This window comes from Lonchura striata, chromosome Z (genome assembly GCF_050655825.1).
Source record: "Lonchura striata isolate lonStrDom1 chromosome Z, ASM5065582v1, whole genome shotgun sequence".
Classification (NCBI taxonomy): domain Eukaryota; kingdom Metazoa; phylum Chordata; class Aves; order Passeriformes; family Estrildidae; genus Lonchura; species Lonchura striata.
In genome coordinates, this window is record NC_140740.1 from 70,498,662 (window position 1) to 70,518,365 (window position 19,704).

The 19,704-nt window shown below is 40.4% G+C and overlaps 1 protein-coding gene and 1 long non-coding RNA gene across 5 annotated transcripts in view; one reads left to right on the plus strand and one right to left on the minus strand.

Annotated features, from left to right (window-relative positions):
• LOC110471227 (uncharacterized) overlaps positions 1-19,704 on the plus strand; it is a 46,761-nt gene that overhangs the window by 21,703 nt on the left and 5,354 nt on the right. The gene's annotated exons all lie outside the window — the stretch shown is intronic.
• The window catches only part of RCL1 (RNA terminal phosphate cyclase like 1), a 30,645-nt gene that overhangs the window by 4,734 nt on the left and 6,207 nt on the right, over positions 1-19,704 (minus strand). For both annotated transcript variants that reach the window (XM_021531709.4, XM_085567610.1), the window contains exons 4-8: positions 15,985-16,059; positions 14,613-14,737; positions 12,679-12,804; positions 11,072-11,228; positions 1,625-1,728 (exon numbers count right to left, since the gene is read on the minus strand). In XM_021531709.4, the coding sequence (XP_021387384.1) occupies positions 1,625-1,728; positions 11,072-11,228; positions 12,679-12,804; positions 14,613-14,737; positions 15,985-16,059 (587 nt within the window). The remainder of the gene's footprint in view (positions 1-1,624; positions 1,729-11,071; positions 11,229-12,678; positions 12,805-14,612; positions 14,738-15,984; positions 16,060-19,704) is intronic.

Genomic DNA, 19,704 nt, shown 5'->3' on the forward strand with positions numbered 1-19,704 from the left:
ATGGCTTGGATGGGTACCCTCTTCACTGGGTAAAGAATCATTTGTGTGGCTGGGCCCAGAGCTTGGTGGTGCATGGAGCTACATCCAGCTGGTGGCCAGTGACCAGTGGTGCTCCCAGGGCTCAGTACTGGGGCCAGTCCTGTTTAATATCTTCATCAGTGATGTGGATGAGAGGTTTGAGCGCACCCTCAGTGAGATTGCAGATGACACCAAGCTGGGTGGGAGTGCTGATCTGCTGGGGGGCGGGAAGGCTCTGCAGAGGGATCTGCACAGGCTGGATCATGGCCAAGGCCAGTGGTGTGAGGTACAACAAGGCCAGTGCTGGTCCTGCCCCTGGGTCACAGCAGCCCCAGGCAGTGCCACAGGCTGGGGCAGAGTGGCTGCAGAGCTGCCCACAGGAAAAGGCCCTGGGGGTGCTGGTGACAGCAGCTGAGCATGAGCCAGCAGTGCCCAGGTGGCCAAGAGGGACAATGGCATCCTGGGCTGTGCCAGCAACAGAGTGGCCAGCAGGAGCAGGGCAGGGATTGTCCGCTGCACTCGGCACTGGTGAGGCCACAACTTGAATTGTGTGCTCAGTTTTGGGCCCCTCGCTCCAAGAAGGACATTGAGGTGCTGGAGCAGGTCCAGAGAAGGGCAACAGAGCAGGGGAAGGGTCTGAAGCACAAGTCCTGTGAGGAGCAGCTGAAGGACCTGGGGTTGTTTAGCCTGGAGAAAAAAGGAAGCTCAGGGGAGACCTTATTGCTTTCTACAACTGCCTGAAAGGAGGCTGTAGACAGGTGAGGGTTTGGTCTCTTCTCCCAGCTAAGAAGTGACAGGATTAGAAGAAATGGCCTCAAGCTGCACCAGTGTAGGTTCAGGTTGGACATCAGGAAAGTTTTTTCTCTGCAAGGGTTGTTAAGAATTGAAATGGGCACGCATGGTGGTGGTGAAATCACAATCTGTGGAAGTGTTAAAGAAACAATCAGATCTAGCTTCACTAGTTAAGAAATAGTGTTCATTCAAAAGTTGGACTTGATCTTAGACATCTTTTCCAGCCTTGATAATTCTGTGATTCTGTAACCTGTGTTTACAACTAGCAATATAAGAAATTAATTTATTTTCTCTCCTCTGAACAACAACCAGCTACAGATAAAGCTTTAGTAAAAATTGAAACTGAAGGACCAGATATAATTTTGCTGCCAAATAAAACCTTGAAATAGCACACAGCTCCATGAATTGAAGTCTTAAGCTGTTTCATAGGAAAAATTATAGCTTTAGAATTTAGCTAGCCATTTGAAATAGGACAATTAATGACACAGCTACAGAGATCACCAGGGAAAATATAGTAGTGTACACTAGGCAACAAAAAGCCAACTGATGTACACAATACATTCCAGGTCAAGAATCATCAATAAACCCTGTCTCTGCAATTCTCAGAAACAGGAATAATACAGAACAGTAAGGGACTCATCTAACATGTAGAAACAAACCCTAGGCAACTTACACCACTTGTCTCATTTGAAGTCAAGTACAAGTTGTTCTATTTGTTACCACAGGCAAAGTCTTCCATATATAAAAATAGCTGTGCAATAAAACTAGTGAATTAAAACAAGACTGTGTAATTAAACTGAACAAAACAACTTACGTGTATGGAGACAGAGGTCCCAACAGGACTTTGGAAACATCCCGCTGTCCAAGGGTCATAAGGAGCAGAGCAAGGCTCTGATTTGTTGAATCTACACAGCCTCCCTGCAAACCAAAATGTTTTAATAATTAATCTCTGTACAAACCTGAAATTGGGATAGGAGGAGAGTAAAAAAGGCAAAAGATACACTTAAGAGGGTGAAATGCGAAATACCACTCCCAATTTTTAAGGGCCAAGAAGATAAAAATCTTGATATTTTAAACAATGATAAATTAATTTTACATAGGAGGCTGGGAAAAGAATAGAATTAAAACAAAACCCATAAGAAGGTCACATTAAACATCCCTCCTAATCTGTTTTAACATCTCAGAATGCAAACACTGAACAATTTATTTGCAGTAAATTGAAAAGAGGTATTAGTTCTAGTTCACATGCATCTGAAGATCTATGAATTCCAGCTTTTTATGGTAATAATTACATTTGGACAAATAGTTCAGTGTTAGCAGGTGCAAAACAGCAAGTTTTTAGCACTTATCCACAAAAACCCTTGTTGCCAACTTTTCTGGGTTTATGCTTGTAAAACATTTCCCCTCCATAATTAAAACAGAAGACTTTCTAATTTGTAAGTGAAAGAGCCATACATAAAATTAAGTAGAACCACACACACTCTTGTACATATTTGACTGTAGTAAATAATATGCAAGGTAAATTTTTCTGTATGTGGAATGTGTTTACTATGATGCATACATTCATTAGAACTGGAAGGTTAGAATTAGAAATAAGAATTGTTTACAAAGCTGGAATATAAATTTAGAGGGATACTTTCAGTCAAGGCTGCTGTAGAAAGCAGACACATGAAATCTATGAATAGTTTCCTGCTACATGAAGCCTAATGCTAAGTCCTCTGAACAGGCTCTCTGGAGAGACTGAAACTAAAACCTTACCTTTTTAAAAACAAATTCTCTAATGAGGTAAACTGGCAGCTACCTCTGTTGACAAGGAAGGTAACCTATCATAATTTCAATACATAACACTATCCAAGAAGGCAAGAGAGAAAATATATTTTGGACTACATAGATTAAGAGAATCAGCCAATGTGACAACCTCAGCACATTTACTGAGTGAGATGCAGAAAGGGAGAGCCTTTCCAAGAGGGCATACTGAAGACTTAATTTTCAAGATGGCCTTGCTTCTGTGTCACAAGCCGCAGCTCCATTCTTCTGAAGTGTGTGCATTACATGCAACGAACTACAGCACAGCAAAATAAATAGTTCTATTACATTCACTACCATGACCCAACTCCTAAAACATGCTCTTACAGCAGTATTAGCCCTCTTAACTGTGCGAACTTGCCATACCAAAATGAAGTTCACATCCTCAACCTAATGCTGCCTATAGGACTGATAAAAATTTTGCTTTATCTTGAGTGAACAGAATTTGCTGGTGCAATCTAAAGCCACAGATCTCACCAGCTATATTTGCTAATGAGAAACACATACCAGAAGCAGATAAGAGTTTGGTAAGGAGTATTCCTGATAGTGGACTTTCTGTAGTTGTAGTTTGGTTAGTAATTCAAAATGGTCCTTCTGACTTGGATGAAAACTTCACATTTTCTGAGCTTGTTTTGTTTCTCTACAGCTGAAAACATTATAAGGTATCTACTTCTATAACCCAATATATACAAAATCTTCAATCAGCATGGAGACAACCATATCCTAAGAAATAAATCAAAACACAATGCACCCATCATATCCTAACTGTTTACATAAGCTCCCTTGCTGCAGTGAGTCAGTCAGTCATCCCCAATACTGCTGTGCAGCCGCAATGTAATGCCCATTTGTGATGGTGTCTAGAGCCACTCCATGATCTCCTCAGGAATTCTCATTTGAGATTGACCTTGATTAATGGCTCCTAGGCAGTTAAGCTCCTTTTTAGCTTACCAGAAATAGTCAGCTCCTAGGAAGTCATGCCTAACAAACTGCTGTTTTCTAATGGACAGCCTTGGAACATTATTTTTGTCTAAATCATAGCCCAGGTGGAACAATACTATTGTTACCGCACCTTTTGATGAAAATTCCAGTAACAACTGACCCAGATTGTGGCCAGAATGGAGAATGACAGAAGGCTAAAGTCAAGCATCTCACAACCCTACAGGCAGTAGTAATAAGTGAGCATCTTTGAGTTCTCCAAGGCCACAGCAGGCTGCACCAGCACCTCCCTAGAAGTGGTACACCTCTTGAAGCTCAACAACCCTCAAATCTTCAGTACTTGGAGAACAATCACCAAAAGCTGTTGACAGGGTCTGCCCTGATACACTCAACCCTCAAAGCTTAACCCTTCAAGTGTTTACAGATAGAAAGACATCTGACATATTTTACGAAACCTGAGGGGAATTTTTAACCTTTTTATAGACATCTTTATGTCTATGTGTGTGCATGTATGAATTGATTTAAATATACCACAGCAAGTGTAATATAAATGTTGCCATCTCTTAATTTTTCAACTAACTTACTACTGAGCTTATAGAAAATCTTACTGAATCACTTTGTAAATGTTAGCCACAGAATCACAGAACAGCTAAGATTGGAAGGGATCACAGCAGGTCAGCTGGTCCAGCCTCCCTGCTCAAGCAGAATTGCCCCAGAGAACATGCCACTGGATTGCATCCAGATTGCTCTTGAGTATCTCCAGTGTGTGAGACTCCACAATTTCTCTGGGCAACCTGTTCCAGTATGCAACCACCTGCACTGTAAAGGATATGTAAAAATATCTTCCTCATATCTAGGTGGAACTTCCTGTGCACCAGTTTCTGTCTGTTGCCCCTTGCCCTATTGCTTAGCACTACCAAGTAAAGCTTGGATCCATCTTCCTGGCACCCTCCCCTCAGATGTACCAATAAGGCCCCCGCTCACTCACCTCTTCTCAACACCAAACAGGTGCAGCTTGCTTGGCCTTTCCTTGTAAGAGAGATGCTCCAATCCTTTAATCATCTTTGTCATCTCCTCTATACTTGCTCCAGGAGCATCATGTTTCTCTTGTCATGAGAGCTGAACACAGCATTCCATATGTGGCTTCACCAGGTCTGAGTAGAGGGGCAGGATCAACTCCCTCAACCTGCTGTCAATGCTCTTCCTAATGCACCCCAGGATATCACCGGCCTTCTTGGTCACCAGGACACACTGTTGGCTCATAGACAGTGCATTGTCCCTCAGGATACAGAGAACTGTTCCCCAGTGGGTCAGTTCCCAGCCTCTGCTAGTGCCCAGGGTTGTTCTTCCCCAGGTGCAGAACCCTGCATTCACCTTTGCTGAGTTTCAGGAGTTTCTTCTGTGCCCATCCCTCCAGCTGTCGAGGCCCTTCTGAAGGGCAGCACGGCCCCCTGGGGTATCGGCCGCTGCTCCCAGCTCTGTGTTGTGAGTGAACCCACTGAGAAGACATTTGTGTGTTTGTTTAAGTTATTGGTGGAGAAGTTAAACAATACTGGACCAGTACTGAACCCTGGGGACACCACTAGTGACAGGCCTTCAGCCAGACCCTACACTATTGATTACAACACCTGGGATCTCCCATTCAGCTGGTTCTTAATCCACCTCCTTGTCCAGTCATTTAATCCACACTTCCTAAATTTGCCTATGAAGATGTTGTGAGAGACAGTGTCAAAACCTTGCTGAAGACAAGGTAGACAATATCCACTGCTTTTCCTTCATCCATTGATCGAGTTGTTTCATTATAAAAGAGAAGCAGATCAGCCAAGTATGATGTACCTTAAATGAATCCATGCTGACTACTCCTGTTCACCTTCTTGTCCTCCATGAGGATAGAAATGGCTTCCAGAATCATTATGGATTGATGTGAGGCTGACTGTCTGGTAGCTTCCTGGGTCCTTCTTTTCCTTTTTATGGCCAGTGTTGCATTTGTTTCCTTCCAGTCCTCAGGCACTTCTGATTACCCCAGCATTTCAAAGATGGTTGTAAATTGCCCACCTTGGTGTCTATCAGCTCTCTCAGCACTTGTGGGTGCATCCCATCAGGGTCCATGGACTTGTGGATGCCAGGTTTGCCTGACTCCAACTCAGTCCTCCTTAAGTAAGTGAAAGTCTTCCTTCAACCCTTCCTTCTCTCTAGTCTCCTGCGTCAGAGATCCCTGAGGGCTGGTCTTGTCAGTGATGACTCTGCCTCCTCTGTATCCTCTGTTAACAGGGCCCCACTTCCATTTTAGTATCAGGCCTATATTATCTTTTCCTTTTGTTATTGATGTATTTGAAAAATCCTTTCTTGTTGTCCTTGACATTCTATCCAGACTTTATTCCAGGTGGACCTTGGCTTTCCTTGTCTCATTTCTACATACTCTGACAACCTCTCTATATTAATTCCAAGTTACCTGATGCTGCTTCCAGGTCCTGTGATTCTGCTTACCCTTGATAATGAGAGGAGTTCTTTATTTATCCATCACATCTCTTCCCCTTTGCCCAATTTCTTGCACATTTGGAAGTATTGTTCTTGGGCCTGGAGGAAGCGATTCTTGAATATCAACCAACCCTCTTGGATCCCTCAGGGTCTCTCGGACCCTGTGAGGCTTGTTCTCTTGTCATTCTCCATGAAGATCTCCCTGAAGAAGCTAAAGTTAACTCTCCTGAAGTTTGTGGTTATGATTACTTGCTGCCCTGCTTTCTCCTCATCTGGAACTGAATTCCACACTCTCATGGTTACACCTCCAGCAAGGCTTTCCCTGTTTGTTAGCATCAGTTGAGCAGCACACCATTGCCTGGGGGACCCTCCACTACCTGTGTCAGGAAATTGTCATCCATGCTTTCCAGGAACCTCCTGGGCTGTTCCTGTTTCACTGTGCTGGTTCTGCAGCAGGTGTCAGGGGAGTAAAACCCTCCAAAAGATCCAAGGCCTGTGACTTGGAGGCTGCTTCATGATGCCTGTAGATGGCCTCATTTGCTTTCTCCTCCTGATCAGGCAGCAAACACCCACAGCAGCAAACACCCTTACTAGTCTGCCCTTTTATCCTGACCCCTAAGCTCATCGTCCTCACCAAGACAGAGCTAATACCGTCAGGGCTGTCTCTCCTGAGCAGGGTGTACCCCTTCATGCCACCATTCCAGTCACATGAACTATCCCACCATGTCTGTCACTGCAAAGCCCTGTGACTGCCTGCACGTCTTCAGCTCATCTTGTTTGTTCCTCATACTGCGTGCAGTGGTGCACATGCACTTTATAGAAGTATTTAATTGTGTCAGCATTCCAGGAGATTAAATGCTGCTACATTTAGACAAATTGTTGATCAAGTCTGAGGCTACATTCTGCAAGGGATCCACCTCTGTGATCCAAAGGAGGACCTCCCTTACCCCATTTACAGCCTTATAATTTTCCATCCTTACCTTTTTGTATTCCCGTTCTCTGCATAAATCATTGTAGATTCACTCTAACCCAATTTTTAATTTGCATGCTTCATCTATGTAATAAGCAATAGTGAACCTTGCCATCAAACTTTGTGGCACATCAACAAATTTATACAAAAACTTACTTTTGACAATACTTTTGCCAGAGATTTAAATGATCTAAACCACTCATTTGCAACACCATTCCTACAAAGGCAGTTCCCAGACAGTGACATTAAGTGATTGCTTGTAATCTAATGACTGAACAGTAACTTCTGCCAAGTGAAGAACTTAACATGCCCAAGGAGGCCAAGTTTTTTTCTATCAGTCCACCTGCCACTTACTCAAGAGTCAAAAATTAGAAACAACCCTACCAAAAGAAATGGGATGGGCAAAATCAAAACCAAGGTACATTTGTTCCAAAATAGCTGGCACTCATTAACAATGTAGAACGGAGCTTCTAGACTGTATTAATTCAGTCTATGGCAGTTTCTCTATTATTGTTTACACTGACTACAGAGCCAGATTCAGCTAGCTGGGGCAATTACAAACAGATCCCTTCAAATCCCATCCACTTTTAAATGTTGTACAAATACTACAGCTGACAGGTACATACAAATGTCACAACTCTATGTATTGGAAAATAGTGTTTCAAAAAGGTTTTTTCTTCTGAGCTTGAGCCTGGCTTTGATTGAGTGTTAGTTATATTTTGGGATATATACAATTTTTTCCCTTACGTGTGTGGTACGTATTTGAAGGACTCAATAGTTTGTCATGCAAAGGGCAACAAATTATTGCAGAGCGTTTGTATTTTAGTTTTTGGGATTTGGGATTTTTTCCAGAAGAACAGAGCAAAACCTTACCACACTGAAGTAAGAACATCTTGAAAATTAAGACATCAATGAAATCCTTCACTCATTTTAGCTCTAGTTCAATAAAACAAAAAGCTTTAAACCTCCTGCCCCTTCAAGGTCCCCTAGCAACTCAGCCTTTCTTCATTAAAGAGTTCAGCCTTAAATAGGTACACATACTCCCCTATTTTTCATGATTACAAAGAATATAAAAATTAAATCATTTTCTGGTTCTTCCAGACTTTCCATTCTGCCAATTACTCTACATAAAGCTCCCATAAACAATGTCTTTCAAAGACAAGAGTTAAAATCCATACTGGTTTTCTACAATTAAGCTTCAGAAAGAACTGTATATGGATTTGTAATGACAATGCTAGTCAGTCACTCCATTGCCCCCTCTTGCAGAGCCACTGCAATTAAGGCACTGTGCCACTTATTATTAGTCTATTAGCTCAGACATTTTTCCATCAGCAAATGTGCATTTAAAAAGCTCTGCTGATTCCAAGAATCATGCAACCTAATTAATATATTTTTGAGTGCTCAATAAAAGTACTTTTAGCAAGATTCACATCAGATTTCCTAGGTGGTAAACTTTACACAATGGCAAACACTTTACAAAATGTCCCTGGACCCCATTCAACAGTAACTGCAACTCCAGCAGATTTGTGGGTGACCCCAATACCTAAAGCCCTTTTACAGAGAATTATCTCTAGTGCTCTCAGGGTGCCCTTGTCTGGTCACCCTCCCCAGCTCCCACAGCCTAGTACCTACCACTAAAAACACAGAAGATGAAATAATCCCATGAAGAGAAAATCTAAAAACAGGAAAAGAAATTCTCCCTTGAGCCCTTAATTCAACAAGTAGGTGCTGTAAAAAGATGTAGGACATAATGACTGCCTGTTAAGAGCAATCTATTCTTGCTTTTTCAGATTTTTAGTTTCAATAAACAACTTACCTAGGCAAAGAAACATAAAAAACCTAAACAAACAATGTGCATTTTGCAGCATGTTCCTATATTCCCTCTGTGGTCAGCACTAAATCAAACCAACCTAACAAAAAACCCAAAAAAGATCAAACAAATGAAAAACCACCCCAAACAAAAAATAAATGTCCAAGAACCAAACACCCTAAAAAAGCCCATCCCTAAACAAAAACAAAACTAAACCCCAAAAAAACCACAAAAGTAAGAGAATGAAAAAGAAACCTTATCTTTCAAAATTCAGGCTAGCGCCGTAGGACCATGGGTATCATACATAAATTCAAGAACGTGTTCTGAAAACTACATAACAAAACCCATCATATTGCTCATGAAGGAGGGAGAGGGGAATGCACTAAATAATGACTAAACACTGCAGTAAAAAAGTAGCACAACAGCCAAAAATGCTAGCAAACCAGAACTTTTCCACAGTAAGCTGCTATAGCGAAGGACAAATAGACTGTACACTGCTCAGCATTTTTAGTCACTTTTGGACAGAAGTCACCTACACATAAAGGAGTCTTCCAGAAGCACCAACAGCACTATAGCAAGCCACAGGTAACAGCCTCACTCTCTTCAAAGACACTGAAACCTGACAGGCTATTACTTTATGAATCAAAGACTTGTTTGACCCTGCTTCCTTCTCAAACCTTTTTTCCTGTTCTCTTAAGATCCTCACTATCCTTTGCAGAACTTGACTCATCATATTCAAATGGCTGTCATACACTAACGCAGAAAGTTACTTGCTTTAGGCCTTTCCAGCCCTCTTCGTTTCATAAATTCTCTGGCATCTGATTCTGTGCAAAACATAATATCTGGACAAATTGCCTCACTAGTTCTAATCTATCAAGTGCTAAATGGTTTCCAAATGAAAAAAATAAACCTATTGTTGCTGATAAAAGTATGTGGAAACTGGATTTTTGATGTCTCTGGACATCTGACTACCTGAAGTTTTCCAAGACATGTACTCAAACAAATGTACCAAAAGATTTTTGTAGTTCATGCCTGCAATAAAAATAACTACATGACACTACACAATTGCAAGAACAGACAGATGTTTCCATCACTAGCTGTGACTATGTTCTCCACACAGGCCAGACTTTCAAATACAAGGAGTCTAGATTGTACCCAGCAACCCAAGAGGAACATTTTGGTGGTGGCATTTCCATGAGATGAGAGGCCTGGGCTAGAAAAGTCCTTTAGTAACAGGGTTTATATGCTGAATAAACAAAGACAAAACATTAATGGAAGACTAGAAAAAGTGGCCAACTGGTAATTCAAACCGATAAAAGATTTGCAACAAGGAAAGAGAAAAATAAAATGGGCACAGATTAACTAACTAACTCAGGTATGGATGTGATTTATGAAGTTGAGGGGTGGTTATTACAGCTCAGAGTAACTACTTCTTTTTTTAAATAATAAGCAAAATTTGTAATGGCTGCCTCCTAAAGGCCAAACATGTTGTATCATTGCTAAAACATAGTTATTTAAACACTTGTGGAGATACAAAACAAAGCACCTGGAAGGTTCTTTATTAAATTTTAAGTAAACTCATCAGAGTGCTATTTGCCCAATCATTTGTAACACTGAAAGCTGCTTATCCACTAAAATTCTTGCCACAAATGAAAATCATTTTAATAAAGAAAAAAATATATTTTGAAGAAAACTGTGATGTACTTAGGATTCCAAAGTAAATGCCATCCTAGCTCCCTTCCAACAACCCATTAAGACAATTCTTCATACAACCAACAATTTACAGCACATTTGACTGTGTTATCATCATCACAAAGTGGTCAACATGAAGCCTTGCTGGGATTTTTTTCCCCTTCTGCCTCTCCTATGTTCTTCCACTCATAATGTCCCATTCCAACCACTAGTTAAGAAGCACAGACTGTGTTAACCCATCCATATTATTTAGAAGAGTAACAGCCCATGCAAAACTAACTGAATTCTGTTGCAGACAGAAAGCAACAGAAGAAGTTTCTGCCACTCTCATGATTCATAGTAACACATATCAGACACTGGAAATAGCATGCTCCAGTAAGTCATTACACTGTCAAAGGAACCATGCAAAACCACTCTTTACCTGGACGAAAAAGACAGTGGCAGCATCAGATCATTTTTCTGCTCGGATCTGAGCCTGTCTGAGGGTCCCACCAAAACACCTTTACCTATTTTATCATCTCTTCCTCTTACACCTATACACACATATACAAAACATATTGGCCACTTACTCTGTAAACCTCCTCAAGCAGTAGCTTGGCACAATTCTGCCCCAGTTCCTCAGGAAGCACAGCTGCTCCCTGGCCCTGAGGGTTTGAGGCTAGCTCAGCACTGAGAATAGTGCCATTGATGGTTTCTGCAGTAAGGCACATGCCAAAACCTGGTGATCTGAAAGAAAGTGAAAATATACATTTCATTTAAGGACAAAATTGGACTAACGAGCCAAGAACTTCAAGTCATAAACCGCTCCTCCCAAAGGATGACAAACATCCTGTTTGGTACAATAGATTCACACTCAAAAAAGAAAATTAACAACAGTACTTAAAAGTCAAACCCAGTACCAGTTGCCACAAAACCCTCTATGTTGGCTTTTCATGGGCCAAACTCTATATACAGGAAAAATAAAAAAGAAAATAAAAAGCCACACAAAGATCAGAAATGTTTGGGGTTCTTTTAATAGAGAAGGGTACCTTTCACATTGATTTAATTTGTGTTTCATAAACATTTGAAAGGTATCTGGTGTTTCTTCTCTGTGACATTCAAAACCAAAACTACCTTTCTTTAAGGCTTTAGCTCTTCTCCCTGGAAGCCACAATATTTAGCAAAATTAGACTAACTAGGTAGTATCAAGAATACTGCTATCATATGGATTAATATTTAAGATGAATGTCACAACACAGTAGCATCAGAAACCCAACCAGCCAGGTTGAAAGTGATTCAGTTCCTCTTCCCATACTATTGTTTACCCCTCTGCATGAGCTGCATGTAGTAAAAATAATGTTGCTGCATCTAATCAATTGACGTTTTAAATTTCATAAACAGATGAAAACCAAAATTGAGACCCCAAAACTACACAGCTCCCAGAAACATTTTTGCAATTCTGATCCTGTAAACAGTTTAGAGCCATTAAAGTTACAATCCTGGCATATTAAATATGATGAAGGATTAGAAAAGACAAAACATACAAAAAATTTCTTTAACAATTTCTAGGTTCATAAACTTTTGAATCTAACAAATTTTAGTAAAATATTCCAAAAAGCAAAAACAGTGAAAGAAAACATGCATGCCTGCATTTGAGCATACAGACAAAAAACTATCAAATGAGTTATCCAGAATCTTTCAACCTCAAGGAAAAAAACTACAGAGATGACAGATACCAGCAAAATTGTCCAAATCATATCCATCACTTCTGTGTTCTGTCGCCAAACAAAATCTGTGGAAGTACAATAAATTAATTTTCCACTCCTCGCTAGTGAGAGGACACTCCTTCAGCCATTCCACAGAAGACAATCTATACTGCTTTAACAATTCTTTAAAAAACACCTCAGTCCCATCCTTAATATTACCATTTCCATCAGAAGGTCTACTTAAACTGCCTTTAGTGGCAGTAGTGATGTATTACATTCCTTGTTTAAGAAAACACATTTCTATCCCTGTTATGTAAGTAAAACAAATGTATCTAGAAAATCATCCATTCTTTTTTTGTGAGAAATATTTATTTCAAAACAACAAAATAGAAGATTGTGATCTAAAACTTAGTAAAATTAGATCAGGACACCCTAGCAAATGAACAAATGCAGAATTACATGTGTGTTTCCTGTAAATTCTGGATACTCACTTTCCAGAGCTGACCCCCTTCATATGATCTGTGTAGATATAAATGTCTGGGAGGAATTTATTCAGGATGCCCCTTGCAGATTCCACCATTCTGTTTGCCATCTGTGGTGACACTCGGACAGAGTATCTACATTTCTGAGATAAGAAATCCATTGTGATCACAAGAAAAAATTGAAAGCAGAGGCTGACAAAAGTGAAGAAGCGCCAATGCATTATTTCAGAAAACATGTATTTTATACATCTATTCATGGGCTTTTGTCCATGTTCCTGTACCTTGAGAACCATAAGCATGTAAGTGCTTTCTACAGTCTTTTGATTGATATATCTTGAAGTGCACAGAACATGTGCTGAAGAACAGATTACAACTAAGTAAACATCTATCTTGAAAATGCCCTTCATCAAATTTAAATTGCTGTTCTGTCATCATGTACATTCTTATGATGGAGGAAGTACCACATGTTCTGTTCTTCATGTTTTATTAAAACACAATCCTGACTGGAGTTTTTGTGAAGTAGGAGCAAAAAAATCCTGCCCTTCTGTTTCTGTTAGGGAGAAATTGGGAAGATGAATAAGAAATTAAAGACAAATGTTCCAACAAAAAAAATAAATTAAAAGGCTCTAAGAAAAATATCTTCACTATCTCCAACTATTTTGCAGTGTTCTGAGGCTATCAAATTCACTAGATCTCTAGTCACTCAACATCTGAAGGCTTACAGCAAAGTAGAATTCAGAATTCAATCAGATACATCAGTCAAAGTGGTCCAGAATGGTGCTGTATATTAATGTCAATTTAGAACAACAGCAGTAAAGTCATGATCATTGCTTCCTCCTCCACACTGAAATATATCTACTTATTACAGAGCAGAATGAAGGCATAAGAAAATTACTTTCTCCACCAATATACCACAGCAACTATCACCAAAAGCACAATCAGCTGCCTCCTTTCTGTTCTACAGCACACGTTTCCAGTAAAATTGCTCTTGCTTGGCAGTAGTGTACTTATCTAAATTCTGCAATTGGACAAGATTAATCAAAACATCCACTTCTTACACAGTTGTGCCGGTATGCCATAAAGTAAAAGAAGAAACAGGCTGCAAAATCTGATCTCATTTTTGCTTTCGAGTAATCAATGCCAAATCGTGTTTGGGACTCTCAAACACAAATTAAACTACAAGTTGGCCACTGCTTAAGACAGTTTCATGTAAGAGATTTCTACCTTCTTCCTACAATGACAATAAATTCATGAAAGATACAATACAAAGGCCACAAGAGAAAAATAAAATCAAAAAGAAAGAAATAATCCAAAACATTGGCTAGGTTTGTAGTTGTTTGAAAAAGTAAGGAGTTCACAAGAGTATTTTGTGGCATTATCTCCATGTAGAATAAAACCTCCTCCACTTCCACCTGCAATGGTACTACCAAAAGTGAAGAGCCGAAGAACTTCATTTCAGAACACACCAAAAGCTCATTGTGTGCTGCAAGGTGGAAACTGAACTGAGATTTAGTTAAATGCTAAACTATCACCCCATCTAACTTCTGCTAAACAAATAACTGCCAAGATGTCACCTATTCAATGCACAACTACACTGGTTACTAATGAATTTACACACAAAGTAAGATTTCCTTAAGTGCTCCTACATTATGTGATGGAAGGTATTTTAACTTTTTCTTGCTATTGAAAAGATTTTAGTAGTGCTGTTCAGCTTTGAATTTATTCAATAGTTTACAGATGCTTTTTGAACAGCAATGGTTGGAACACAGGAATTTTGAGACACAGTCCTGAAATCTAGTTGTATGACCCCTCTGTGTAATCTTGGCCTAGGTACCTGTTCAGAAATGTGGGTGCACTTCTATGACTTCCAAGTTAGGGGACTTTTTTTAAATAAGCAAACTCATTTAAAAGCAGAAAAACAGACAGACAAATGAAAAGGATACGCAGTTCCTCTAATGCGCTTGATTTTTCCAGGGTCTGTGAACTGAACAGGCTGCAAGACCTTTCTCACTGGGCAAGTAAACAGTATCTCTCCACCCCCTTTGGGAGGCATTCCTCTTCGGTTGATCTAGAATAAGTAATGGACAAAAAAAGCAAGTTAGTAAATAGTACAGAGAATGTACCTACACACCCCAAAATTACACTTGTATTTCTCATAGAATAAAATGTTTTAAGTAGGGGCATTACGTGAACACAGGCAAGAAAACCACATCCTAAACGCAAAAATGGATTTTGCCTCAAAACTAAAAGCAGTCATTGATTTCTTTGTTCCTCTCAAGTAAAGCAAGGAAAGGCTTCTCAGAAGAAAACAGTGCAAAACCAAACAAAAACATCTTTACCAAAATAACCTCGGCTTAAGACTTGTCTCTAGTAGCAGATTGCACTTTGCTGCTGAGGAGACTAGAACTATTTGATTTGAGTTCAGTTGATTACAGCATGGTGCTGATAATGCCACAGTCGTGGCTTTGATTCCCATATGGACCATTCACTTAAGATTTGGACTTGATGATCCTTACAGGTCCCTTCTAAGTCAGAATATTCTGTATGTGAGGGACTAGCATGAACTCATTCCCACTAACAGGTCTGTCTAGTCTGACCCAGTCCCACCATTCCAAGCCAAGGATGGAGCTGGGACATGGGCCAGGGAATGGGTCTGGGTAAGGAGGCCCATGGCCAGATAGGGCAGGGCTGTGGTGAGCTGAAGGCCAGCCCTGCTACAGGGTCACAGGAGCAGAGGCTGACAGTGCCAGGACAATGACCTGGGCACTTGGGCTGTGGGCAGGGTGGGGCTGAGGGGTGAGCCTCTGCAGAGCAAGGCACCAGCAGGCCCCAGTAGTGCGGCCAGACCCTTCACACATTTCTCCCACCTAAAAGAAACCCAAATGTTGTTTTGTATCCAGATTTACTGGGCCTCTGAAGACTGTAGTATTCAAGAAAAACTCCTTTCCTCTATTTTCCAAAAATGGAAGCAAACCTCAACCACCCAAACACAGATTCAGCTCTCCTACAAGTAAAAAAGGTTAAAGATACAATTTTTAATTCCTAGCCCCAAGCACGGGGCAGAATAAACAAGCAGAAATAAAAAAGATAAAAAATGAGCTGAAAAGCAACAAAAAGCAAAAAGATTTCTCAGTCTTCTTTGAAGACTAAGGAAAGTCACTCCTTTTTCCTTACCCTCCCTATCACCGTGTGGCTCATAGCCACAACTAATTATCTGTTAGAGACAGAAATCCACAGCAAGCACATGGCCCTGTGAAGTAGTGCAGGAGAATAATTTCAACACATGCTTGAAAGTAAAGGAACAAACCGTCTTACCTTGATTTCCAGACTTTCACCATCAATTCCAAACTTCTTCAGAAGAGGCAGAGCTGTTGCCTTAAGGACATCAACCTATAGAACATAGAATTTTAAGAAAAGACTCTATTAGTTAGAGAGTTAGAGGTTAGAAGTTAGGTTAGTCAGTAATTTAAAAAAATCACTCAATTATGAGGTGACTAACAGAGACAAGTCTTCTTCATCGGAGGTACTTTATGGGAAAACATGGGAATGCAGCACAGAGAGCTTCACCTAGTTAGCCTACCACAATACATAATTACTAAAAAAAAAAATTCCTGGAACAATTTACTGGCAGATAGAATTTCCTACTCCGGCTTTCTTCCTCAGCCTGATTTTGAATGCCATTATGTAAAACAGCTTACTTACTTCTCTGAACAATGAAACATTTCTCCGAATATTTCTATGTTCTTGAGAAAATAGTATTCTTCTGTCGTTACTAAAAATTTCCTAGAGCTGAACAAATGAATGCAAGAACCACTGCATTTTTTTCAATCACCACTGCAAGAGCAGGCCCTTGATTTAGCAGAAAGATCATTCTATTAACAACTTTTTTTTACCTGTTTCTAAGAAACAGAAGCTTCTAAGTAGCTTCTATTGAAGCACTTAAAAGAATCTGAAGTGGGGAGCACATCATCAGTGTACTCTCTTTTAAGCCAGGTGCACATCAGGTCCAGGTCTGAACAGAATTATCCTTGTCATTGTTCTTCCTAATTCCTAAGACTACAGGGAACTGCCCTCTTCTTCCCTCTTCTGAAACTTCAGTAGCATTGCCAAATGTGATATAAATTATTTAGCAGTGCAACAGCACAGGGAGTTACCCAAGACAAATAGCTGTGGATAGACAGGATCAGGACAGCATGACCAAAGAGAAGATAAACAGAGATGAAGGAAACAGTCATGAGGTAGACAGCATTTGAGGAGGCAGATAAAAAGCACCCTCTTTCCCATGCCTTCAGCCAAAATACATAATTCTTGAATTTAATTTTCTCTGCTTTGAAGAGAGTGCAAGCCACTGACAAAATCGCAGCACATACCTCACCTACAAATCTGTGAACATTCAGTTAGTGGTACCTGAGGAATTATGGGGGTATGTTGTAGTTCTCATTTTCAAATCCTGCTGGACAACATATCTCCTTTCTTACAGAAAGGCATTTAGTGTTGTTTTTAGTATCAATATTTGAATGTCTACATTAAAATAAACAAAACTGTAAGTCAATGCTTAACTTCTTTTAACTTACAAAGTTTATGTTTTTTTTACAGCCAGGTTACCTTGCTTTGCCCCTTCAGTAGTATTCATTAACTATACAAATTTGACTTTTGGAGTAAAGCCTTTAGTAACATGCATGTGCACAATCATGTGAATACCACTGGCAGAAGTCTCAACAAGCTGATCTGGTTCAAATTAAAATTACACAATGTTTCTTCCTCTGTCTCATGAAACAAAACATACCAGTAAAAAATAAAAACTTTACTGTGTAGGTTAAGGACTCAAAAAACTTCAAGATCTGTTGTAGTTTTCAATCCTCAGAAAAATTCCAGGCATAATACTTTGAGGTACCAGACAGACAAACAATAAGACTGACTTTCCAATTTTGCTGCCTAAACAGAGGAGGCAATCAGCAGTATTTGAAGAATGGGCAAAGGCTGTTCTGCCTTGCAGACAAGCGGGGAGTTGGGCAGGATGTGAAGCGGTTCACTGAAAATCGCAAACCAGGAACTGAACTGAGTTGTAAACCCATTTTTCTATCCTTTTGCCTACCCTCATCCATAAACCCCATCCCTTATCTCCCTTTGGAAGGCAGATTCCATTTCCAGAAAAGCCAGCATAGCACCAAGTTGCACTGAAACAGATGCATCATTCAACTGACGATATATGTCACCACAAATGACAACATTCTAAGTCCCATAAATACTGCTTATTCGCCAAGTTGTGGAAATGCAAATCACTTATCACTTCCCTTTAAAGAAACCTACAGTAGCTAAGAAAAAGGTAGAAAAGTAACTTTAAGAATCCCTTATCCAGTGCAAAGATCCCCAGACAAAACACCTAAATCGAGACCCTGCAGCACATGGATACCTGAGTTGGCCTGTATATCCATTGGCATTGCACCTGTCATTGAGCCCCACCTAACATACAGTGTTAGGTTTTGCAAAAAAAGGCCCAGATTGGGAGAAAGGGGAAGGGAAAAAACAGAGAAAAAAGAACCGTGGGAAGAAAACTCAGTAGGAAAAACATACTGTTTTCTACATACAACTGTTGAATTCTGATTAAGATTGAAGATTATTGCTCCTAAGGTAAAATTTGATTTACTAGTCTCGTGTCAGCATAACAGTCATTTGAACTCAAAGCCCCATGGTATAGCTGTAAAAAACCTTCAACACCTGGAAACACAAACATCAAGAATGATTACTCTAAAACAAATTACTGCAGCTATATCTAAATGTCAGAATAACAATACATAGAGGAGGAAAGGAAAATAGGAGCTATCATTTGTGTACCACCTCCATTCCCTTCAAAAAGGCACTTCACAAAGGGCACCCTCTGCATACATAATCACTATACAGAGAAACTTGGAAGTGCCTCAACCCAGTCCCATATGGTTGGTCCCACAAACTACCCAGGGTCAGATCTCACCAGTGACAGCACAGGAAAACATGTTGCAAGTGAAGGCTGTCAGTGAACAGTCCAGGCTGGTATTCCAAATGCTTATTTCTTGCTGACAAGTGACAGCAAAGTAGCATTCCTTTCACCCATTTAGGGTGCATCACTCACAGAGTAATAACGCTATGTAGTATTATCACAGAATCATAGAATGTTTTGGGGTTGGAAGGGACCTTAAAGATTATCTAGTTCCACCTTCTGCTGCCATGGGCAGGGACAACTCCCACTAGACCAGGTCCCCATCCAACCTGGCTTTAAACACTGCCAGGGTTGTGGCATCCACAACTTCTCAGGCTGATTTGTTCCAGTGTCTAATGATGTAAAATAATATGGAAAACATTATTATTAAAAATGTCAGCACAGTCTCACTTGGAGCAACTGCATGTTCAGTGTCCACAGTACTCTTTAGGAGTGATGCCAATCATCAAAGAGCTTTCCACTGCACCCTATTGGAGGGCTGTTAATGTACATAAACAAACACCACATGCTCTTATACTCCAGGAATGCAGACTGACCTCTGCCTCACTGAACTCAGCTAAAAGTCTTTCCTTCTACAAGATGTCCTTTAGAAACTCTTCCTCTGATCTGAATCTCTTCTACTCTCCTTACAGCAAGAGATCCACAATATTCACTTACATGCACCTGAGATAAGGAGGTCTCTGGTGAAGAGCAACCTCAAACCACACAGCAATCACATCCCACAAATACTTCTGTGTAAAAGGCTGTGTAAAAGCCAAGATCTCAGTGCTGAAATCAGATTTCACAAAGCCCAGGGGGTCAGGCTACCTGTTCACTGACACCATGGGGGAATGAGAGAAAGGTCACACTCCCCTGGTTGCACACATACTCCTGCTACTTGCCTCTCACTGGCTACTGTTCTTCAAAAACTGCTCCAGTGCAGATTCCCCATGAGTTCACAAGTCCTGCTAGCAAACCTGCTCCAGCATAGGCTCCTCTCTCCACAGGCCTGCAGGTCCTGCCATGAACCTGCTCCAGTGCAGGCTTCCCATGGGTTCACAGCCACATTCAGGCACCGA